The sequence below is a fragment of the Dama dama genome, chromosome 21 (genome assembly GCF_033118175.1).
Source record: "Dama dama isolate Ldn47 chromosome 21, ASM3311817v1, whole genome shotgun sequence".
Classification (NCBI taxonomy): domain Eukaryota; kingdom Metazoa; phylum Chordata; class Mammalia; order Artiodactyla; family Cervidae; genus Dama; species Dama dama.
In genome coordinates, this window is record NC_083701.1 from 36,902,376 (window position 1) to 36,928,494 (window position 26,119).

Sequence of the window (26,119 nt, forward strand, 5' to 3'; positions counted from 1 at the left end):
GTACAATGTGAGGTCTTCTAAGTGGAAAAATTACTTTTATAGATCTTGGTTGTTTATGGTCTTTGCAGGTTCCAGAAAAACTGGTCCATATTAAACCAGTCTCAAAGAAGTAAGCTGAAGATTTAAATTTATAGACCCTGTAGTAACAGCTCTGTTTTACTACTAGGATAAAGACTATAGTAAATCCAACTCTAGTGCTTCTTTTCCCATGACTAAGCAGAGACATCTTATAGTTCTTAAAAAAAACTTCTTTTGTTTTAGTATAGAAGCTGAAAAGGCCTCTTTTGTAAGTTTGACTTCAGGAGAAGACCCAGATTATGACATCCTGTCTACTGGGAAATGTGTTTACAGAAGATGATAAACTATATCAAAGTGCATTATAAGATCTGCACTGCATCTCTTCAGGTTTCAGTATTTTATAACATTTCAGCTGAATGGAGGAAGACTAAAATAGTTCAGAGAAGTCTTGTTCTCAGGATCTAGATGAAGCTCATGAGTCTTTTAAAGCATATTTAAATAATGAGAAGTGTACCTACAAGGGACTATGTGAGAATGAATACTGCAAAGGAAACTATAGTCAATGAAAGTACAGTACTTTGGATTGGCCAAAATGCACAATGTACATGAAACCAAATGCATGTGTAATTTACTTGTTGACCATGTGGCTATAGTTCAAAAAGTCCCTGCTCCAAAAGCTGTATCTAGTAATCTTCCAAAACTGATTTTAAATAAAGTTCTTAAATTGTAGCAATAAACAAAAAGACAAGATACACTTAAAACAATACTGCAGTTTATCAAAAGACACATAAGAAATTTCAACTCTCATGTCTTTGACAGTTATAAAAATCAATATTTTGGCTAAGTTATAAACATGTTTATAATGCAATTATATGCAATTGCATAACTCTAGTAATGCTAATGACAGCTATAAGATCAGAATAGGTTTTTAAAAAAAAACACTAAGAACATAAAAATACGTAGCCCCATTATTTACCTGTAGAACGTGTTCAATTTATGCCTAAATTTCAGCATTTACTGTATCATCATTTCTCTTATTTAAAAAAATCACATCCAAAGGATAAGGCAAAACCACCTACGAATTGGTATATTTGTTTATTTCTCAATTTGTGAAAATGTCCTTAATTTGTTGATGTAGCAAACAAACTTCAACTCTGATTGCTATGCAAAAGAACAGAAGATAATCTGCTTTGCAATGAACTTTAAAGTTCAACTGCACACAGGCAACATGCTATATATGAAAAAAGTACTAACTGAACTACAGGTATTAAATACTGAAAAAGAGTTAACAGTTTATTATAATTTATTTTATTTAACAATCTAGGAAGTTCGCAGCCATCAGCAGTTCCAGTGCAATTTCAGGTGCAATTGGGAATTCAGGAATCTCCGTGGAGCTGTTAGTGTAGCGAACCTTGTAGGTAAAATACATGCATACTTTCGATAGCACATGTGAAGGGATCTCTCTAAAATTGACTTCATTAGTTTCATTCTCAGCAAACTGACCTGGAAAAGAAAAGGGATTTGTGATGTAAGGGCTGAACTGTGTTTTCCTCCAAATTCTTATGTTCCTCCAAAATTGCTAACTCCTAATAATCCCAAATGGGACTATATTTGGAGACAAGCAATTAAGGTCCTGGACCAACTTGACTGGTATCCTTATCAGAACTTTCCATGTCATGTTTTGACTTTAGACTTCCACCTTGTTCATCTGCAAAGAGAATTTTGGCTCTTTGAAAATTCATAACTTTATCATTAAAGTACTAATCCAATAAAACAAACCAAGTAACTTCGAGTCATTTGGAGAATGGAGTAAGAAATGGCAACCCATTCCAGTATTCTTGCCTGGAAAATGCTATGCACAGGGCAGCCTAGCAGGCTACAGTCCGTGGGGCTGCAGAGTCAAGAGATGACTGAGCATGCACATGCACACATATGAATAAAGAGATAAAGTAAATTAAAATTCCGCAAAATAAACTATGGCAAGAAATTTAAACTCTACAGACATTGCCAGATAGAATGTGAAACAGTACAACCACTTCGGAAAACAGTCTGACACTATCTTATAAAGTTAAATATATACTTATTGCCCAAAGAATCCACCTGCAATTCGGGAGACCTGGGTTCAATCCCTGGGTTGGGAAGATCCCCTGGAGAAGGGAATGGCTACCCAATCCAGTATTCTTGCCTGAAGAATTCCATGGACAGAGAAGCATGGCAAGCTACAGTCCACAGGGTTGCAGAGTCGGACACAATTGAGCAACTTTCACTTATCAGAACAGGAGGTTAGGTTCCAGACACACAGAGGTTAGACAACAATGTGAAGACACAGGGAGAAGACAGTTGTCTACAAGGCAAGGAGGGAGGCCCCAGAAGAAACCAACCCTGCCAAATCTTTATTCCCATCCTTTGGGATGTGAATAACTACTGTGAGAAACTAAATTTCTGTTTAAATCGTCCAGTCACTGGTATTTTGTTATGGCAGACTAATATAATGCAAAAAGGATAAACCCAACTTGCATCAAATGAAGTGGCTAGCTCTGATTTCTGAGCAGACACACCGAAGATCCAGTCTAGGTCTAGAGTCCTCAACCTCCGGGACCTGATGCCTGAGGATCTGAGGGGGAGTTGAGGCAATAATAATAGAAATAAAGAGCACATTAAATGTAATGCACAAATCATCCCCAAACTACTCCCCTACCCCAGCCCCCAAGTCTGTGGAAAAATTGTCTTTCACAAAACTGGTCCCTGGGGCCAAAAAGGTTGGGGACCACTAGTCTAGGGAATTGAGTATTTACGATAATCAGGAGCTCTGTGCTATGTTGCCATGTAAATATAAACAATAAGTGAAACACTAATTTAAAAAAATCTTTTCAAGGAAGTAAATCCACTGTTTTCCTCTTTAGTTTTTAAAAACATGATCATGTTAATGAGATCTCATAAGTCATTATATTTCCCTTTAATAACAGTTCATAAACTGTTTTTAGTGATCTCTCAAAATTTCTTTAGCTATACAAACTTAAGATAATTTAGCCTTTACTATTAGGTTAAAATATTTTCTTGACCGTCTAGCATTAGCACTGTGCACTGAATAAAAAAAGACAGAAAAATGTACTTTCTGAGAAAAGAGTATTTTAAAAGTTTTCTATTAATGTCTGTTGGTTAGGGGTAGGCTGGGATGAGAAAAAAGGAGAGGAATCAACAAATAATTCATAGCAATGAAGTCAGCTTTTGTTTGCCAATAACTACAATTCTCTTGCTTGAACATATGCATGAAATATTACCAACAGGCAGTTGTTAAGCCTTTGACACTAGACAAACAGTGCTTTTTTGAGGTGAAATGCACATAACATGAAAGTCCCCATCTAAGATGTGTAATTCAGTGTACATTCACAGTGCTGAGCAGCCATCCACTCTTATCTGGTTCCAAAACATTTTTGTCATCCCAGATAAAACCTTGTACCCTTTAAGCAGGGCTTCCCAGGTGGCAGTAAATTTTCCAGCCAGTGTGGGAGACCCAGGTTCAATCCCTGGGTTGGGAAGATCCCCTGGTGTAGGAATGGCAACCCACTCCAGTATTCTTGCCTGAAAAATCCCATGGACAGAGAAGCCTGATGGGCTATGATCGATGGGGTCACAAAGAGTAGGACACGACTGAACAAGTGAGCACACACGCTTTAAGCAATTATTTCCCACCTCCCCCCACACCCCAGTCTCTGGAAAACACCAATTTATTTTCCGTCTCTATGAAATCATCTATTCTGGATATTTTATACAAATGGAAATATACAATATTTGATTTTTCATGTCTGGCTTCTTTCACTTAGCATAATGTTTTGAAGGTGCATGTATCAGTATACATTCCTTTTCATGTAAACTAATGTTTACATGAAAGTTGGTTTTATGTTAAAGGAGATCAGGCCTACAAAAGAAGCCAAAATTCTCTAATCTTAATTTTTAACTAAGATTTTGTTGGCATTCCTGAATTTCCCCCCTCAAGTACATCCTAGTTCTGTCTATAAGAAAAGTCTAAAAGGAATTCAACTCAGGAGCAACGAGTACTGCTGGCACCCAGAGAGGGGCCTCTAAGTACCATTTTCCACTAAAAAAAACCCCAGCCAACCAAAAACAAAAAAACCAGGGCTCTTTAGAAAAAGTTGTTTTCAGGATTGAGAAATAGTGCACAAAATGAACATTTTGTTCATTTTGAGAACTTTTGTTATTACAGAAAGCAGTAGATATCCAAGACTAATATAGCCGTGTCACAAGGACGCAGAAGCCAACTTGATGTGCCCCCTCTGGCGTAAAAATGGAGCAAATGGAGCAATCTGAACATCAGTAAAAATGACCGCACAGGATTGAAAAATATCCCATATGTATGTATACATGCAAACAAAACAAACATTCTTTACTATTGGAAGATGCTGGAGAACCAATTCGCTACTTTGAAAAATTAGAAGGGAAATAAAAAATCAAGTGTTTATCTTTTTTTTTCCCCCTGTACAGATTGTATTTCAGGGTAACCAAACAGTTCTTTATTGGAGAATTCTAAGTAATAAATCCAGAAGAAACGCAAGAATTAGAAAATCCCTGTTTTATAATTCTGAATGGAGTAAATTTCAGTAATAGCCCCAGTGAATGCTAAAACTATTATATGAAAGACTGACTGGGGAACTGCTCATGGACCAATCAGCTTGATAACTCTGGAACCCACTAACCAGTCTTGGCATTGCTAAAAGACACGATACAACAGGAATATAAGAGTTCTAACTACAGAGTACTCTTGTTAGAGAGAGGAACTGAATTTTAATCAAGCCTCCAGAGTTCTAATTATGAGTTTTCAAGATGAAACATGACTTAAGTCTAATCTGGATGTCGACATTATACAAATAACCTTGTCTCTAGTAAGACTGATGGTCTATCCATGGCTGATTCATGTCAATGTATGGCAAAAACCACTACAATATTGTAAAGTAATTAGCCTCCAACTAATAAAAATAAATGGGAAAAAAAAAAAAACTGATGGTCTAGGAAAGAAAAAAAAGAGTTTGCAGGGGAACAATCATAGATTTCTGCAAATGAAATGGCATTATGTCAGAAGTTTGCTTAAAATACTCTTAAAGTCAGAAAGATGAAACGAGATTGGCAAAATACTGGTAACTACCAAAGCTGGTTGATGGGTACAGGAAGGTATATTATGCTATTTTCTCCATATCTGGGTTATGTTTTAAAATTTCCATAGTAAAATATATAAAAAAGGGATTGCAAAGGATCCCAAGTAGCCAAAACAATTTTGAAAAAGAATAAGTTAGAGGCCTAACACTTCGTAATTTCAAAACTTACTACAAAGCTGCAGAAATCAAAACAGTGCTATACGGGTATAAGGATAGATACATATACCAACAGGAAGAATTCAGAGTCAGAAATAAACCTACACACTTATGGCCAACTGCTATCAACAAGGAGGCCAAGACCATTCAAGGGAGTAAAGTATGATCTCTTCAATAGTACTGGGATGTCCACATGCAAAAGAATGAAGTTGATTCACACTATATAAAAAATTAACTTAATATCAAGGACCTAAATGTTAGAGCTTAAACCACAGAACTCATAAGAAAACAAAAGGGTAAATCTTCATGACACTGAATTTGGCAATGGATTTTTAGAAAGGACTCATAAATCACAAACAACAAGAGAGAAAATAAATTGGATTTCATCAAAATAAAAAAGGTTTAGTACATCAAAAGACACTATCAAAGGACTGTCCTGGTGGTCCAATGGGTAAGATTCTGCCTTGCCAACCTGGATGAGAAGGAAGTTTGGGGGAGAATGTATACATGCAAACGTATGGCTGAGTTCCTTTGCTGGTCACCTGAAATGATCACAACATTGTTTGTTAATTGGCTGTACTCCAATACAAATGCTGAAAGCTTGAAAAGAGAAAAAAAAAAAAAAAAGAATCTGCCTTGCAACGCAGGAGACGAGGGTTCGTGTGGAGCAATGAAGCCCAAGTGCTACAACTACTGAGTCTGCTAAGTCCACATGCCACAACTAGAGAGTCTGTGCTACAGCAAAAGATCTCACATGACACAACAAAGATTCTATGTGCTGCAATGAAGATCCAATGCAGCAGCCCTCTCAGAAAAAGACACTATCAAGAACACAGCCTACAGAATACAGAACATATTTGCAAATCATGTATCTGGTAAGGATCTAGTGTCCAGAATTTATGTGCTGTGTTTAGTCGCCCAGTCGTGTCCGACTTTGTGATCCCAGGGACTGGAGCCCGCCAGGCTCCTCTGTCCATGGGCTTCTCCAGCCAAGAATGCTGGAGTGGGTTGCCACGCCCTCCTCCAGGGGATCTTCCCAACCCAGGGACTGAACCCAGGTCTCCCGCATTGCAGGCAGATTCTTTACCAGCTAAGCTACCAGGGAAGTCACCCATAATTTATACAGAACTCTTAACAACTCAGAAACACAAGTCAACTAAAAAAATAGGTAACAGAATTGAACAGATGTTTCTCAAAAGAAGATATACAAATGACCAAAAAGCACATAAAGGTATGTTTAACATCGTTAGTCATTAGGGAATTGCTAATCCAAAGGACAATGTAAAGAGACACCACTTCACACTTACTAAGATGGCTAGAATCAGAAAAACAGAAAATAACCAATGTCAGAGAGGATGTGGAGAAACCGGAACCTTCATACACTGCTGGTTGGAATGTAAAATGGTTCAGCCACAGTGCAAACAGTTCAGCATTTCCTCTAAGAGTTAAGCATAGAATTACTGTATGCTCCAGAAATTCCAATCCTCAAGAAAAACTTTCTTGAGGTAAAAGTAAGAATAGATATTTGGGAGGCAGTAACTTACATAAACTTCACATGTAACCAGGAGCACAAATCACCAATCACAGTCCTTCTGTGGTGAACTCACTAAGGAAACTAACAGAGGGAAACGATCCTTCCCGTTACAAAATAATCAGTTTGGTCTTAATAAAACTGCAGTAAATAACTGAAAACAGGAAATAGCAGATGCTATTTTTCCCCAATGCAACATAGTGAAAATGTTAGCTGCTCAGTCATGTCCAACTCTGCGACCCCATGGACGGTAGCCCACCAGACTCCTCTGTCCATGGAATTCTCTAGGCAAGAATACTGGGGTGGGCTGCCATTCCCTTCTCCAGGGGATCTTCCCCACCCAAGGATCGAACCCGGGTCTTCTGCAATGCAGGCAGAGGCTTTACCACCTGAGCCACCAGGGAATGCAACAAAATCATGCAATAATTAATGTTAGAACAGTTACTGTCTCTCTTTTAATGTTATGAGTTATCTAATTCAACTTAAATCACATTCATGACACATTGAAAGTGAAGATACAATATATTAAGAGGAAATAAAGAAATGTACCTACCTGGGCCACTCAACATGGCTTTTATTGTTCCTGATGTTAGCGCATGTTCTCTCTTTACAATAAATTCATGACCATCTGAAGATATCAACTTGACATACATGGCATCAGGGCCCTCACAGCCACCATAGGTTTTCTCTTCTCCATCTAAAGTAAGGAAGTAGTAAAATTATTTCTGACTTACAAAATGGATTAAAAACAAACAGGTTTACCAAAGTTAGTATTTGAATAACTCAGACCTGGACCATTTCCCAAGATTTTAAAGTTTTTAACTTCTTGTATAACTAGTCTCTAAATATTCTAACCGCACAGTTTGTGGGATCTCAGTTCCCTGACCACGGATTGAACCTGGGCCATGGCAGCGAAAAGTGCTGAGTCCTAACCACTGGACCACCAGGGAACTCCCAAGGATGTTTACTTTAAACGAAAATATACTAGTATTTTCAAGGGAATAGTAACAATTCGTGAACATAGCAGCACATTCGAATTTAAGACTAAAAGAAAACATTCAAATAGTAAAACTTTAAATCTGTTATTTGAAATTCTCATTTTAAAAATAAAATGTATACTGTGTTTTGGAATAGATGTTTGTATGCCGTTTGAGTGCAACTTCTGACAAGCCCATATTCTCAAAATTAGGGCTTTCTTTACTCAGCGTTTTACTCTTGATGCATAAAAAATGACCAAAATGTTTTACTGCTCAGTTTAAATTATTCCATGAATACTGAAGTAATGAATATAGACAAGTATCATCTTTAAAAATTCAAAGCACAGGTGAAGTAGCTAGCAGCTACCTCCACTGCCTCCATGCTGGTTTTAGCCAGAGGAGTTTGTGCAATGTAACTTTTTGAGGGAGTATGTATTTTTATATATCTGTTTATAATCTTTTCTCACATGTATAACTTTACATGTTTGTATTGACAGAATTTAAATTTTTATGATTACCAATATTTGAAAGAAAACATCTTAAAGCTCATTCTAAAAACTCAGGAAGCCTTAGTGAGAAGTACAGAAGCTGAAGCCCTGTTTAATTACAAACATACATTCACTCATTCATCTGTTAATACAAATTCCTAAAACTGAGATTAATAAATATCAAAATCACTCATGTTCTACCACTGCCAAAATTGTTTAATCTGAATCTAATCAGGAGGAACCATTCAGACAAACCTAAATTTAAATGTGCTAGGGAAGACTTCACTCTTCACCCAATCTCTAAAGTAGGAAACTATTTAAAGGAGACAAAGATATAAATAAATACAGGAAGTAATCCTTGACTGGGCCCTTGATTTAAAAAGAATAAACCCACTGTGAAGAACACTATTGAAGAAACTGAAATTTTGAATATGGGCTGAATCAGGGAGATGCATGCTTAAGTGTTCAGTATGGAGTTTTACGTGCTGCATGCTCAGTTGTGGCCAACTCTGTGACCCCATCGACTGCAGCCCACTAGGCTCCTCTGTCCATGAAATTCTCCAGGCAAGGATACTACAGAGGGTTGTCATTTCCTACTCCAGAGGATCTTCCCAACCCAGGAATCAAACCAGACTCCTGCAGCTCCTGCATCGGCAGGCAGATTCTTTACCACTGAACCACCTGGGAGACTCCTTGAGTATTACATGTACAACTAAATAAATACAGGCAAAAAGGCTTATGTGTGTTTTTGCATGTATATGTGGGTATATAAACACACACACACAGGAAAAGCAAATATGGCACAACATTAATTGGCAAAGGCCACAGTGTATTATTCTTACAATTTTTCATAGTAAAAAGCTGGGGGACTCAAAAATGCAAGTAACTTCTAAATCACAGACTATTCAAGCATACAGATTTTTAAGTTTTTGCCAACCTCTGAGAACAAAAATAAAAATAATTATCAACTACTTAAATTTATACATTTAGTGACTTTGGGTTTTTTTTTTTTTTTTAAATGAAACCATTTTCCATGTCTGTTAGGAGAGTTTCTAATTTCTTAAGTAACAATTACTCACTAGCAATCACAAATTAAATCTGGCACAATAATGTTACTGATCTACCTTTCAGAAACATATAGTAAACACAGCTGTTGATATAAACAACTAATTTTCAATCCACTCTATTTTCTTACTTGCATTCACCGACTCTGAAGGTCTACCTTTGAGAAGAAAGCTTCAACTAACTGAATGACAAAATTACTTTCATATAACTTACCCATTATGTTCTTATGAAATTCTACTTTGCGTCCACAGGAACTTTAGTAGTTTCCTGAAAATATAACAATGCTATATTGAGATCAATGCCAGAGTAACATGTTTTCACCCATTATTATTTAATACATCCTTTAGTGTTACAAGTGCAAGGACTCGGTCTCTCTCAGCTAGGTAAGTTTCCCAGTCACCACAATAGGGAAGAGTATCAAGTTTCTGAACATCTGAGAGAAGATCACCTGCAGGACAGGGAATTCTAAATACAGATTTGTCTCCTACCTTTTTAAGGTAACTATTCTGACTACAGTTTAAAAATACAGATGTTGTTCATTAGGAGCTGAACTGAACTTGAAAGTGACTCTTGGCTTTAATCATCTTTGTATATTATATCTGCTAGACACTGGTAAACACTAAAGCAAGTATTTGCTAAATGAATGACATGATCAACCCAAGGATGTGACTTTCATGAGAAAAAAAACATAAGGCCTGCCCTCTTCTTAGCTAAGTGTGCACATCTATAATACAGGTTACTGTTCCCTCCATTCTGCACAGAGGCTACCAAAGTTCTGAGATTTAACAAAGAAGGAGTTAAAAATTAATTTTTGAGAAATCTTAAATTTTACAAAAGAAATGATTGCTAAAAGAAAAGAGCTCACATTTTCAGCAATTTGTATTTTAACAGCATTTCTTCAAAGGAGGATTTTATTTCTCCCAACATTATTTTTATGTCATTACCAGGAAAACAGCATATCCTAATTACCCTGTTCTCTAAGAAATTCCTGACCAATAAATCTATGTCGAGTTAAAGTGTTAGTTGTTCAGTTGTGTCTGACTCTTAGCAACCCCACAGACTGTAGCCTTCCAGGTTATTATCTCCACGGAATTCTCCCAGCAAGAATACTGGAGTGAATAGCCATTCCCTTCTCCAGGGTATCTTCCCAATCCAGGGATCGAACCTTGGGCTCCTGCATTACAAGCAGATTCTTTATCATCTAAGCCACCACCAGGGAAGCCCTAAATCTATGTAATCCCTCACCTTAAAAAATGATACCATTGATGTATAGTGAGGCTGAATGATTCGCTCCAGGGAGTGACAGAGTAGGAGTAAAAATTAAATGTTAGTCTAGAACACTCTCCAAGAATGGAGGGAGATATTTAAACGGCCATGTCTAAAGCAGGCAACATAACATTAGTACCAAGTTGAGGGTCTAATGAGTGTAAACACTGCATTAAATTCCTTGCATACATTATCTTATTTTAAAACAATACTTCCACAGGGAAGCCTTCACTACCGTTGTAGAGACTAGTAAACACTAAGAGGCTGCTCTACTTGCTCAAGGCTTCCATAGCTTAAGTGGCAACATGAGAATTTAAACCTAGATAGGTTTGCTTTAGAGCCCACATTCCCTTCCATTATTCCATAAAGCCATGGTAATAAATTCTGGCTCCTGTTAAAACTTCTTTTCCACTACTGTTGAGAGGTGCCAATATAAATCCTTGGATAGTTATTTAAAATTTAAAACCAGTACTATGTCATTTTATGGTAATAACAGTAAGCAATTTAACACATTTTTCAGTCATTATTAGTTTCTTCTGTTCATACTGCTTTGTACTCATCCTAAAACACACACACACAAAAGGAAAAGATGCTAAAAAAGGTAGAATTTCAAGAATTTCTTTTCTTTAAAAAATCTCCAGAGGAAAACCTTTAGGATGTTTATTTAACTAGCAGTTGCTAAGCAACCATGAAAAGTCACACCTTAGAAGCCCTCTGGGTAGCAACAGTTTTTCTACAGACTTCTTAATATAGTAAATAAATTCCATAATTTATACAAGGGTTAAAGGTTGGGTGGGGAAGGGAGCTCCCCATTAGTAACAAAGAGTAAATCAGTATCAGCAAGAGTAGATAGACTCTGATACCTAAGAAGTTAAAATAACTGAAATGATTAAATTTGGACTTAACCCACAGATATACATATATATATATTTATATATATATAAATCTAAGTTTGGAGTTACAAAAGCTCAGTGTGAACATTTACTCCATAACTGAGCAAGTTCTCGAAATACGAATTAGGTAGGTAAAAGGAAGTGGTTGAACAGTGGGTTGAGAATAGTTCTAGGCAGAAGACATGAACAAAGGCTTGATGTCATTGTGCTTTTAAAGTGTCATATATAAAATTACTCTTAGCATTTTTTAAAAAATGTTTTGGTAAAAAACAGAAATTCTGGTGAGCCTAAGGCCTATACTGAAGTCAGTTTTCAGCCTAGTGTCATTGAACACCAAAAAGATCTTTTAACTGCCCATCCCTTATTTGAAATGTTACCTTTATCATACACTATATTACTACATACATTATATTACTACTATATTACTATCATACACTATATTACATGGATTCCTAGATTGTATTCTGTTCCATCAATCTTGTTTATTACCTGATCAATATCCCTAGTTTTAATCACACAACAGTGTGATAAACATGCTTTTGCTAAAGAGTTGGGCAAGTCCCCATTCTGTGATCACACATTTCTTGTTAGGTCTACTTTTAGTACTTGACAGTTCCCATTATGAATGAGATCTGTTTTATGTTATACTTTCTGAAAGGCTATTGCTGGTGTTTTAAAGAAAACCTTTTACATTTGGTAAGTTGACCTTGTATTCCATCATCTTCACAGAACTCTCTTACTAGTTCTAACAGTTTTTCAGCTGACTTGCTTGGATTAGCAAAGCAGATGAGCGCAACAGCTGCAAATCTACAGTTCTGCAGATGTCTGACTCATTACTCACAAGAATACAATAGCGATTAAAGAACCAAATGTTAAAAAAAAAAAAACCCACTGAACTCTAGAAACATATCAGAAGAAAAAAATACAAATAGCTCACAGACCCCTATAAAAATGTTTGATTCCAATGGCCACATGAAAACTAAAACATTAAAACTTGCTAAGATCCAAGATTTGAATGGGAGGGGAAATGGGTAATATGAAACAAAAACAGTATAAACTTATGAAACATTCTGGGGCAGTGAAAAAGATTAAGTTAAAATATATGTATATAATAACATGGAAATACCACCAAGGTAAACTGTTGATTTTTTTTAAAAGCAGAAAAGAATGATAGGTATAGTTTCATGCCATTTATGAAAAATAAATGATTTCTCACCGATTAAACTCATGTTTTCTGCAGGAAAATATATAAAAATGACCCTGAATAGCCAAAACAATTCTGAGAAAGAATAGAGGGAACATGTTCCCTGCTTTTAAATTCCACTACAAGCTGCTGTGCTGCTGTCTAGCGCTCAGTGATGAACGGAGTCTTACACGTAAGATGCAGAAGGCATGCTACGCTGTGGTCAGCTGCTCAGTCGTGTCTGACTCTTTGTGACCCCATGGACTGGAGCCCATCAGGCTCCACTGTCCATGGGCTTTCTCAGGCAAGAATACTGGAGTGGGCTGCCATTTCCTTCTCCATACTGCAAACTACAGTAATCCCAACAGTATGTAAAAACAGTCTCATAGACTAATGGCAGAACAGAGAGCCCAGAAATGAGACCACAGTTACATGATCAATTCATCTATGATAAAAGAAGCAAAAATATTCAGTGAGAAAAAGACAGCCTCTTCAACAAATGGTGTTGGGAAAACTGGGCAGCTTATATGCAAAAGAAACAAAACTGAACTTTCTCACACCATATACAAAAATAAACTCAAAAGTGTATTAAATACTTAAACATAAGACCTGAAATCATAAAGCTCCAAGAAGAAAACATAGGCAGTACATTCCTTGACACTGGTCTTAGCAGTATTCTGTGGGATATGTCTCCTCAGGCAAGGAAAACAAAGCAAAAGTAAACAAATGGAACTATATCAAACTAAAGAAAAAGCTTATGCAAACCAAATGAAACTGTTAACATAATTAAAAGGCCACCTATTGAATGGGAGAAGTGTGCAAACAGTATGTCTGATAAGGGGTTAATACCCAAAATATGGGGTTGGCCAAAGTTGAAGCTCCAATACTTGGGTCACCTGACGCGGAGAGTCAACTCACTGGAAAAGACCCTGATGCTGGAAAAGGCTGGAGCAGAAGGAAAGAGGGTTACAGAGGATGAAACGGTTGGATGGCATCATCAACTCAATGGACATGAGTTTGAGCAAACTCTGAGAGATAGTGAAGGACAGGGAAGCCTGATGTGCTGCAGTCCATGAGGTCAAAAAGGGTAGGACACAACTGAGTGATTGAACAACAACAAAAAAAGTTCGTTAACATCTTAAGGAAAAGCCAGAATAAACTTTTTGGCCAACCCAATATTTAAAGAATTCATACAACTCAAAATCAAAACCCCCCAATCAACCCAACTGAAAAATGGGAAGAGGACCAGAGTAGACATTTTCCCAAAGACGACACACAGATAGCCAACCAATACATGAAAAGATGCTCAACATCAAAAATCACCAGGGAAATGCAAATAGAAACTGTAATAAGATACCACTTGAGACCCATCAGAATGGCTATCATCATTTTTGACAATTAATAAATAACAAGCACTGGCAAAGATGTGGAGAAAAGGGAACCCTTACACAGCATTGGTAGGACTGTAAATTGATGCAGCCACCATGGAAAACAGCATGGAAGTTCCTCAAAAAATTAAAAATAGCACTACCATAGATCCAGCGTTACACTTCTGCAGATTTTTTCTAAAGTCAACAAAAATGCTAATTCAAAAAAAAATGCATGCACCCCTGCATTCATTTTAGCATTATTTACAAAAGTCAAGATATGGAAGCAATCTAAGTGCCCATCAACAGATGAATGGATAAAGATGGGACATACACAATACAAGATTACTCATACAAAAGAGTATTACTCAGTCATAAGAAGAATGAGATCTTGCCATCTGCGACAACATGGGTATCATGCTAAGTAAAATAAGTCAGTTAAGTCAAAGACTGAAAGACAAAAACTGTATGATCTCACTTACATGTGGAATCTAAACACCAAAATGAATGAACAAATGTTAACAAAACAGAACCAGAGTCACAGAACAAACCGGGGGTTGCCACACGAGAATAGGGTGGAGGAATGAGTCAGACAAGGGAGATTAAGAGGTACAAAACTTGGGAGGGGACATACATATACCTACGGCTGATTCATGTTGATATTTGGCAGAAACCAACAGAATTCTGAAAGCAATTATCCTTCAATTCGGAAAAAAAAAAAAAAAAAGAGAGGTAACAAACTTCCAGTTAGGAGTCATGAAACATGTGGATAAAACATAAAGCATGGGGAATACAGTCAAATATTTTAGCATCCTTGTGTAGTAACAGACGGTACTAGACTCACCATCGTGGTGATCATTTTGTAATGTTCAGAAATACTGAATCATCCCTGGTGGCTCAGACTGTAAAGAATCTGCCTGCAATGTGGGAGACCTGGGTTTGATCCCAAGGTAGGGAAGATCCCCTGGAGGAGGGCATGGCAACCCACTCCAGTATTCTTGCCTGGACAATCCCCATGGACAGAGGAGCCTGGTGGGCTACAGTCCATGGGGTCACAAAGAGCTGGACACAACTAAGCGACTAAGCACAGCACATGCTGTACATCTGAAACTAATGTTGTATTGTGGGTCAATGACACTTCAATTTTTTTTTAAAAAGAGCATTGAAATACATGTCTGAAAGTACTAGTTATTTCTAGTTATTTAACTAGAAAACTATGATTTAAAACTGATTTTTTAAAAAGAAACAAGTATGTGGAACTAAGCTGCTTATGAAGGAAACAATGGTCAGTCAGCCTGATAATTTGTTCTTAATAATATGTAAGAATATGATTACTTTGGAAAATGAAGTAAATTACATTAACCAAAAATTAATGTTTAGGACTATTTGAAGAGGCAATTAGAGAGGCTTTGGCCATTAATACAAATTGACAGAAGTTACACAATTCTAGTTGATAAAAGACATTAGAATATTTTGCCTAGAATGTGCTTATTGTGTTGCTGAATTTGTGTCTCAGGATGATATAAAATTCTCATTCTGGGACTTCCCTGGTGGTACAGTGGTTATGACTCTGAGCTTCCAATGCAGAAGATATGGGTTCAATCCCTGGTCAAGGAACTAAGATCCCACAGGCCATGCAACACAGCTGAAACATTAAAAAAAATTTTTTTTCTATCTTGAGACTCAGATAGGTTTAAGTAATAAGACTTCTGTTTCTTCATCTCCCAAATGAGGAAACCGGACTAAACTGTGTCTGAAGTCCCTTCCAGCTCTACCATTTTATGACTGAACCCATCTGAAATTCACCCTCCCTCTACAGATGCCCATAATTCCCAATTTCTCATCTTTATTAAGCAGAGTGGCTCCCACACAGCACAGAACTCAAGAGCTCCAGAGTGCTGTGTGTTCCACTGAGGCTGTCTGCCACACCCTGTAACCAACCTTATCTCCCTCTCAGGCAATGATCTCCAAACTCCTTTGTCTCAGTCTAAAAAGTAAGAGCAAAAGGACTTCCCTGGTGGCTTAGTGGTAGAGAATCAGTCTGCCAGTGCTGGAAACATGGGTTCGATCCTTGGGTTGGGAAGATCCCCTGCAGAAGGAAATGGCAACCCACTCCAGTATTCTCGCCTGGGAAATTCCATGGATAGAGGAGCCTAGTGGGCTACAGTCCATGGGGTCCCAAAGAGCAGGACACAACAATTATACATTCTATGTACTATAAAATAATTTTTAAAAACCTTTCAACAATGGACTAAGAATAAAAAACAAATACAAAGCAACCCCAGAGCAGGCTTCAGTCCACTGTTAACATGAGGGCTGGCACCATACACACGTCACAGTCTCTATACTCCTGAACCCCCTGCTCCTCCTCTGATGTAGCCAACCCACCCCAAATCCCAATCCTGGCCAGTCCAACTCTCTACCCAGCTCAGGCCTCAAATAAAAAGCTGAACTGGCTGAAGAAAACTCACAACCATTTTGACTGGTCTCTAATTTTAAATCTATGGCCACACACTTTAAACAGGGACTTGGTATCACAGTGATCCCCCTAACTAACTAGTTAACTGGCTTTCCTACTCAGAAAATTTACAGCTTCTCTTAAACCTCCCATACTCCTCTCCTCCCTATCCTAACAACTTCACTTATTTCAAGAAAACAGAACAAATCACTTCAAATGCCTTGTCTTTTCCACCTTCATCCTACCTGCATACCTATATACCATATACTTTGTCCATTTTCCTGTTTCAAAAGCTGCATAAAAATCATCCTTCCTACCACAGTGATCCAAACACTTTGCTCTGCCCCTATTCCCATCAACACATCAAACGCTGTAACATCATCAGGACCACAACTTCTCCATAACCCACAATAATCAATCTTTTTAGACTACTAGTCCAATCAAAGTGCTCTTGTCAAATTTCAATTACTTGGTCACTAGGACAATTTGTAATCCTCATCTTTCTCTTTTATAGTTAACTCCACCATCTCTTCTTCCATTAGCATTACAGAGGCCACACCCTCCTGGCCTTTCTGTTCCCATCACTGCTCCTCTGACCAGAATGCTCCCTTCCCAGCCATCTGTCCTCTTCTCCATCAATATTCTTGATGTCCTCTGGTCCATATTTTTAAGTACCACCTATAAAACATGACTCCAAGATTATCTCCCGAGCCTGACTTCTGCTCTGAGCAACAGTAGTGGGTATCCTATTGCCTACTACTGCACATATTCTAAGCTGTATAAAATTATCAAATTCAGTACACTCTATACAGAACTCCTGCTTTATTGCTTAGAAACCAGTGCACCTGCCCCTGTCTTCCTCATTCCAGGAGATGGTGCTACTGTTCACCCAGATGTTTGGGCAAAGCAAGGTGGTTCTTCCAGATTTTTTGTCCTGGGGTTAGAGTAAGACCCATTTGGTTCCATCTTCAAACTATACTCCAAATCAGACTGCTTCTCACTTCCAACTCTACATCTCCAGTTCAAGCTACCACAGCTCAACTGAACTACTACAAGTCACCTTAGGAGCTAGTTTCTCCAGTTTCCTCCAACTCAATTTGCCACTCAGCACTTAGTCATCAAAAGCATTCCCCTACACAAAATCCTCTAATGGCTTCTCATTACAAACAGAGCAAAAAGTTCCATTTGATTTACTGCTTGCTAACCATTCTGCTCCCATCTCCCATCACTTTTCCTCATGCTCCAGCCACACTGACCTTCTAAGTATTGTAATGGGTCAAGTTCATTTCTCTTGAGGTCTATGCATTTGCAGTTACTGCTCTCTCAAAAACTCTTCCTTCAGATCTTCATTATTTTGGTCTCCAAGCAAAACATTAAGTCTTCAGAGAAGTGGGTCTTCCTTGAGCACGTCTCTTTCAAAATTACACACTCCCACCCTAGTCACCCTAACTTAATCTAACTCTAAATCTAGTTATATTCTTTACACTTATCGCCATCTGAAACTATATTTGCTTACTTAATGTACAGTCTCTCTTTCCTCAAGCTCCAGGAGGGCAGGCCTCATATGTAGTGCCTAACATATAGAAGATGAAGATGCTCAATAAATATTTGAGTGAATGGCACTATAGTTTTCTTAATCACCAAAGCTTGAAATCACTGATGAGATTTTTCTGATCTTATTTAATAATGGAACAGTAAACATATAGGACGGATTACCTACAATGCATTAACACATACCAATATAAATACAAAGACATTTCAGATTATTTTCTAATACTGAAAAATCTACAAAAAAAAAAAATCCAAAAAGCAATTTATAATATACAAATATTACTTTATAACTTGATATATAGAACTGACTCTAACTTCTGACTACAAACTATTGCCTAATCATATTACAGAATTACCACAATGCAAAGAAACTAGCATCTTCCATTTGAAATAAATTTATATATATACTTTGGAATGGTAGTTATTGGTTATTAGGTCGATCACATACTTAAGGAAAAAGGACAGTCCTTTAAAAATTATGAGGCCAAAATCATCACTGGCAATAAGCACTTAATATCCAGACGACAGGGGCCATAGTTGTCTCTTTGCCATTGTATCTCCGAAATGAATGAATCCACATGTGAACAGTGATGTTTCAACATCATGAATTATACCACAATTACAATGTAAACGAGATCGGAGATGTCTCATTTTAGTCCACTAAACAAAACAGGAAAACTATCTGGAGATCAAAAAGCAAATTTGGCAGTTTGAAAATAAGGTTTTAAAACTCTAAAGGATTTCGGTTGTTTTCTATACTGAAGGCGACGCAGAGTAGAAATGCTCGCACTAATAACTCGAACTCCATAAACTATACTAAAGAGGTCCACAGGAGAAACTTAATGGCCACCGTACTTGACACTAGCTGCCTCCATCAGATAAGACTGGGCGGCAGATGCTCGACAGACCCAAACCAAGTCGGGCAGAGATCACCCAACAAGTTGCCCCGAAGGTAAAGTTCTCGGTGACCCGCCTCAGGAAAGCGCGAGGGCCCTCTTCTGTGACGGGACTGACTCCAAGGAATGGACGAGCCTGAGTGCACCCGGGGAAAGCAAAAAAGGAAAAGCGACAGGGCTGCCATGCTCCTAACTCCACCCTCCTCGCGCTCAACCCCGAAGAGGCCCAGTCTCGCCAGCCGCCGCCCCTCCTTCTTCCCTTTTCCAAGCCCACCGAGCCGCGCCAGGGAAGGTCCCGCCGCCCTCCTCTCCCCTCCCCCAAACCAGGAGCCGAAGCGGCAGGGGAAGGTTAAGCTTCCGTTCCTTCCCCGCCCAAATGGGAAGGGGTGGGAAGTGGGATGGCGAGAGCACCCAATACGAGCCTCCCCCGTCCCCCACGCGGGCCCAGAGCTCCGTTCCCACCCTAGCCCGAGACTCACTCGTCAGCTCCGCAGCAACCGCAGCCACCGCACCGGGTCCCCGCGCACCGCCACAGCCCCTACACCAGGGCCGCCCCCCCACCCCCAGCTGCCTGCCGCCGTGGGTTCCGGGGCAGCAAGAGGAATCACTTCCGCTGGGTCACAGATGCTTTCTACGCGCGGGAGATTAGTACCTGGTGAGGCGGAGACGCGCCGAGGCCGTTGCTTGCCGGCGTCTACAGGAAGTGCGCAGCGCCCTCTCCCTTCTCCCACGGGCCAGCCTGAGAGGACTGCGGTGCCGGGAAAAGGCTCAGCCAATCCTATTTTGGGTCTTCTGATTCCCAGCATGCAGCGCCGACCTTAATCTGATTTCCGAAGGGACCTCATTCTTGAAGCGTTGCTGGGAGTGGAGGGGGTCGGGGGTCCGAGGCAGCATTGCATCCTGGGATTTGTAGTTTCTCTGGTGGGTACTGACGTGTTTGGCGGAGTCAGCGCTGCAATCTGGAACTTGTAGTTTCTCACGCCGAGTCTTAAAGAGTCTGGTAATTTTGGAGGTTGTCCCTGCCCCTCCTTTGCGGGTAAGCCTAGAGGTAGCAGACGTCTGCAGAAGAAACGTCGGAAAGTGGGGGTGCGGTTTCTATGCTAACAAGATCGTGCTCTTTATGAAGCAGTTTCTGTCTTTTGTGAAAAGTTGCAGAGCTTATTGAAGAGCATCTCGGCAGCTCGTGAAATAGCTGGCCTCATTTCCTCTCTTCCCGGTACTTTCAGTGTTTACTGAAAACAGCCACGCCCCCCCCCACCCCCCCCCACTCGGAGGCCTTAACCCCATATCCTGTCTCCCTCCAGCCATCCGGTTGCTCATTTGGATTCTGAAATCATACACAGAAACTACGGCCACGAGTACTCAATTCTGACACCATCTTTGTCACTGCACGCCCCCTCTGCCCCTCCTTCCTCTGCTGTCTTCTCCCACTGTCTCCTCGGCGCACTATCTCCCCACTCCTCCCATCTGCCTATCCTTTTTACAGATCTTACCTCCACTTAAGATAGGGTTCTATCCTGAAACCTCATGGGAAGTTGAAAATACCAGTCTAAAATGCACTGGTTAGACCTAACCTATTCAACACAATTTAGCCTAGCTTACCTTAGACTGTGCTCAGAATACTTATATCAGCCGGCAGTTGGGCCGAGATCATCAAATACAAAGCTTATTTTACAATAGAGTGTTGATTATCTCAGGTAGTTTATTGATTCCTGTACTGAATGTGAAAAACATAATGTAAGTGTATAGGTGGTTTACCCTCCTGATTGGGTAAGTGATTAGAAGCTTCAAAACCGAGGAGAGAGTATTATACTGCATCTTTCATACTGAATATAGCTCAGGAAAAGATTAAGATTCCAAATTGTGTATGGTTTCTTCTGAATCTTACAGCTTTTGCACCATCATAAAGTCAAGAAATTATAAACTGAACTATCATAAGTCAGAGCTGCCTTTACTTGCTTTCCTGTGGTGAAATTTAGGCACCCTTCCAGGAAGAGTGAAACAGCTAAATAAAGTTCACCCTCTGTTTACTGGACTGAGGCATGAAAGGAATGTAGGGCCAAGACTCTCACCATTGCAAGTTGCTCAACTAGGACTGTTGTGTAATGATGTCCACAAAAGGAAAACACAGGCACCCAGAGTTTGTTGACCTAATTAGTGACTTTTGCCTGAAAGACACTTTTAGTTCATTTGGCAGATTAAAAAGTGTTGCAAAAGCAATACCAGACAGACTGTTGGGGGTTAATTTTTCCAAGCCTTTGCAAAAATGCTTAAGGTTTTTTGGTTGTATTAGCTCAGAATAGAGTTTGGTAAGGTGGAGAGGCAATGGGATGAGGAGTCTGTGGGCTCATTTTCAACTGAACTTTTCCTCCTTTACTTCAGGAGTGTTGTTTTCACCCCTTAAAACGTCCATTTCCTCATTGCCTTATCACCTTCTAAAAGGATCACTATGTTGGTTGCCTAGAAAATGATAGAATTTTTCAGGTGAGGATGCTGAGGCTAACTAATGCCAGATTTAGGGCTAAAATCTAGTCAAGGATTGTTTTTTAAAAATGCAAAATTTACTTAGGATATTATTTATAATGTAAATAATAATTTATTATTTACATATAGTAAATGTATTATACATGGTTATAAAAATGTAGAAATTGCAGATACATTTGGTGTTTCAATACACTTTTACATAGATTATACTGTATTTATATGGTTCTTTATACTATTTATTTTCCTACTTAACAAACCTCAATAACCCACACTTTTGTAACCAAAATCTCCACAACATCATTTTTAATGTCTATAGAATTACACTGTCTAAATGTACCATCAGTCACTTAAGTATTTTCTTAAATGTTGGACATTGACCTTATTTTCAAGTCACTTTATGTAATACTGTATTCAGGATCTGCAGAAATCTTTGACCATGTTTCTGTTTCTTTAGAATATGAACATTTTAAAAGTTCTTGATAATCTGTTGACAAATTCTTTTCCTAAAAGACTCTCCTGGTTTAACTTCCAACCCAGTATAAAGAAGTATTTAGGGTTCTTATTAAATACTGGGTTTACCAAAAATTCTCTTTTCTTTTTTCCATCATACCATTCTGTCCTTAAGCTTAAGTTAAAGGAGGGGAAAGGGCAGGGTGGATGGGAAGGAAAGATAGCTAAAAAACAAACAAAAATTACATATAATAATGGTGGCCAAAAAAGAAAAAAAAAATAATGGTGGCCATACAGTCTACAAGGGATACCCATTTTCAATTTTTCCATGAGCCTCCGTCTTAAAACCCTCTCAGACGGTCTGAATGGGGAAATCAAGGATTATTTTGAAAACAGCCTTAGTATCATTCTAAAATCGCACTCAAGTAGTATATATTTTAAAAATATCTCTAAACTACTAGAATTGGGAAATCTTTAACCATGAATAATAATTTCATATAACTCTATAGCACAACATTTTCAGAATATGATCTCATTTCAGCTATTTAGAAACTCTGAGTAGACCAAATAGTATTTCCATCTGCCTACAGTTTCTGTAGGAAGAAACTAAGCTTAATGGAAAATAAAAATTCACATTCTCTCAATGTATTGTTGAAGTAATCATACAAAAAGGCATTAGACTGAGATGACTCTGATGTCTTGGTAGGTTAATGAGCAACCCCAGATTCAATCCTGTGAATACCTCAAGGGTAGGAACAACCAATCACAAACATCCAATGAGATTTTTCTCAAATAATGCAACAGCATAAGCTATAACAATCAAATAATTTCCTTGCTTTGAATGTGCATCTTCTCTATAAAAACCTTGCCCCTAGCTCCTGTCAGTGGCATGCTCATGACCGTTTCAAGTTTGGTGTTGTACAATTGGAATAAAGTTTTGCTCAAATAAATTCTCAGAAATTTTAGTGTGCCTCAGTTTATCTTTTTAGAGCTATTAAACACTATATGAACAGCAAATTTAAATATGTATCAGTACTGCTGCTGCTAAGTTGCTTCAGTTATGTCCGACTCGTGGCGACCCCATAGACAGCAGCCCACCAGGCTCCTCCGTCCCTGGGATTCCCCAGGCAAGAACACTGGAGTGGGTTGCCATTTCCTTCTCCAATGCATGAAAGTGAAAAGTGAAAGTGAAGTTGCTCAGTTATGTCCGACTTGTAGCGACCCCATGGATTGCAGCCTACCAGGCTCCTCCACCCATGGGATTTTCCAGGCAAGAGTACTGGAGTGGGCTGCCATTGCCTTCTCCAATGTATCAGTACAATAATGGCTAATTGATGTTGTTTGTAATATGTACTACACTAAAGCAAGAGGTTTTTCTTTTTTCTCAGGTGACCTGGAATCTTAGTTCCCCAAGTGGGGATGGAACTGGCAGCCCTTGCATTGGAAGCACAGAGTCTTAACCACTGGACCCCCAGGAGAGTCAAGTGACATTAAAAGATAAGCAGAAGATAAAGGAAGTGAAGTTACAATAGCCAAACCCTGGAAACAACCTGTCAAGAATACTGGAGTGGGTTGCCATTTCCTTCTCCAGGGGATCTTCCCAACCCCAGGGGATGGAAAACGCAGCTCTTGCATTACAGGCACATTCTTTATCACTGAGCCACCTGGGACGTCCACAAAGGAATATTACTCATTCATAAAAAAAGGACAAAATAATGCTATTTGCAGCATCATGGATACAACTAGAGAGTATCATACTAAGTGAAGTGAGTCAGAAAGACAAATACTGTACGATATCACTTTTATGTGCAATCTAAAATATGGCACCAACAAACATACCTATGAAACACATTCACAGACAAAACTACTACATTTAGAATGAATAAACAGCAAAGTTGTACTGTATGGCACAGGGAACCATATCCAGTCTCCTGGGATAAACCAGAATGGAAAAGAATACGAAAAAAGAATGTATATATGTGTATAACGGAGTCACTTTGCTGTACAGCAAATTAGCACAACACTGTAAATTGACTATACTTCAATAAACTAAAGAAACAAGAAAGAAAGTGAAATTATCCATAAAGAAATAGTATTATTTTAACCTTCTCAGTTCAGTTCAGTTCAGTCTCTCAGTTGTGTCTGACTCTTTGCGACCCCATGAATTGCAGCACGCCAGGACTCCCTGTCCATCACAAACTCCCGGAGTTTACTCAAACTCATGTCCATCGAGTCGGTGATGCCATCCAGCCATCTCATCCTCTGTCATCCCCTTCTCCTCCTGCCCCCAATCCCTCCCAGCATCAGGGTCTTTCCCAATGAGTCAACCCTTCGCATGAGGTGGCCAAAGTATTAGAGTTTCAGCTTTAGCATCAGTCCTTCCAATGAACACCCAGGACTGATCTCTTTTAGGATGGACTGGTTGGATCTCCTTGCAGTTCAACGAACTCTCAAGAGTCTTCTCCAACACCACAGTTCAAAAGCATCAATTTTTCAGCACTCAGCTTTCTTCCCAGTCCAACTCTCACATCCATACATGACCACTGGAAAAACCATAGCCTTGACTAGACAGACCTTTGTTGGCAAAGTAATGTCTCTGCTTTTTAATACGCTATCTAGGTTGGTCATAACTTTCCTTGCAAGGAGTAAGCGTCTTTTAATTTCATGGCTGCAATCACCATCTGCAGTGATTTTGGAGCCCAATTTATCTTTCTAGATACCCAGAAAAAGGTAGACAGGATTTGGAGTTGTGAAGGTGGCACTATTTTAGACTATTAGTTTGTTTCTCTCCTATGCAAATAACATTTTGAGTAAAACACATGGTTCTGAAATAAACAAAAGAGTGTATTAACTAGATGGATGCTCATCCCTCAATATTCAGCTGAACCTGAACCTCTGGCCATTCTCAGGCTAAATTAATCATTCTGTGTCTTGGGCTTCTGTAACATTTCATAAATGGGTATGTTTCAATTATAATAAAACATTATATTTTAACTTATTTTTTAGGGTTTCCTTCACTGTGTGTTAGTGGAAGCACACTGGCTGAAACTGCCCACCCTGGCCAGGTACTATAGTTTGTGTGAGCTGTTTTATGACATGAGGTCCTGATAAGGAATGTGGAACTAACAAGCCACCACCAATCAGAAGCATTGGGGAAAAGTCAGGAGGAGACACCACATGTCTGACCACTTCCCAGAGTCCTTCTTCCTGGTATCCATCTTCCTTGAGCTATGCCTAAGCCACCAGGAAGGACCCTGAGTCAGAATGATTGGTCAAAGACAACCTGGAAACATCCTATCATCATAAAACCCAAGACTGTGAGCCACATGGCAGAGCGGTTCTACTGGGTTTCCTTACCCTACAGCTCTCCACCCAGATGCCCCTACCCAGTCATCTTTTGCTTACTCAGCTCATGTGTGTCCTTGGGCAATTCATCTGAGTGTTACACAAGAGCCCTCTCTCCGGCCTTGGAAGGGATTCCACTTCCTGCAACACAAGCACTGTGGATTCCCAGTTTTATTCAGTATCTTTATAGCCTCAGCTTCTGAGTTAGTCCTGGCAATAGGCAAGGCACTCAATACCTCTTTAACTAATAATGAATTATCCAGTACACGGATGAGAATGATTTCAGAAAACAAATTTGACAAGTATCAACAGTCAGTGAACGAATTCCACTTATTTTCTACCAACTCATTGGCTGGATCAAATTACCATTCATTTTTGTTCAAACGTGTAATGTATTATTCCTCTGTGCCAATAGATTAGAAACATTTTCCATAAATAAAATGTTTAGGGGGGCCTACAAAGTGACACCCAGGAAAATGAAACATTTAACTCGGGCTTCCAGGATTTGTCCTTTGAGCATGGCTCTCTCCTCTATCCTTCCACACTGTTATAAAGAGGCCAAGACTCTAGCCTGCCTGGCATCTCCGTCCACGCCTGGAGCATCCCACACTCCCCTCTGTCCTTCCACACTGTTATAAAAAGCCCCACACTCCGACAAGGGGAAGCAGCGTGCAAGCTGGGCGTCTGCTGGTCTCCGCAGCAAGAGTCTGGTCCGGTGCAGAGCTCAGCGCGCAGAGAACGCGCGAGGCTGTGCACGTTGCAGCCGTGCCGTATGTTCTGCGCACGCGCCGGCGGCCCAGCCTGCCCCCTGGGCCTTCTG

At 39.2% G+C, this 26,119-nt stretch overlaps 1 protein-coding gene across 2 annotated transcripts; it reads right to left on the reverse strand.

The window, feature by feature from the left end:
- Positions 1 to 1,094: 1,094 nt before the first annotated feature.
- Positions 1,095 to 20,160, reverse strand: ELOC (elongin C). Of its 2 annotated transcripts, none has more exons than XM_061123502.1 (4): positions 19,673 to 20,160; positions 9,620 to 9,673; positions 7,430 to 7,573; positions 1,095 to 1,521 (listed from the first exon to the last, which is right to left on the reverse strand). In XM_061123502.1, the coding sequence occupies exons 2-4, from the start codon at positions 9,621 to 9,623 to the stop codon at positions 1,331 to 1,333; spliced, it is 339 nt and encodes a 112-aa protein (XP_060979485.1). In that variant the 5' UTR covers positions 9,624 to 9,673; positions 19,673 to 20,160; the 3' UTR covers positions 1,095 to 1,330. The 2 variants fall into 2 exon arrangements, with proteins under 2 accessions (XP_060979485.1, XP_060979484.1); XM_061123501.1 differs by lacking the exon at positions 19,673 to 20,160 and adding an exon at positions 19,500 to 19,648.
- Between the last annotated feature and the right edge of the window lie 5,959 nt (positions 20,161 to 26,119).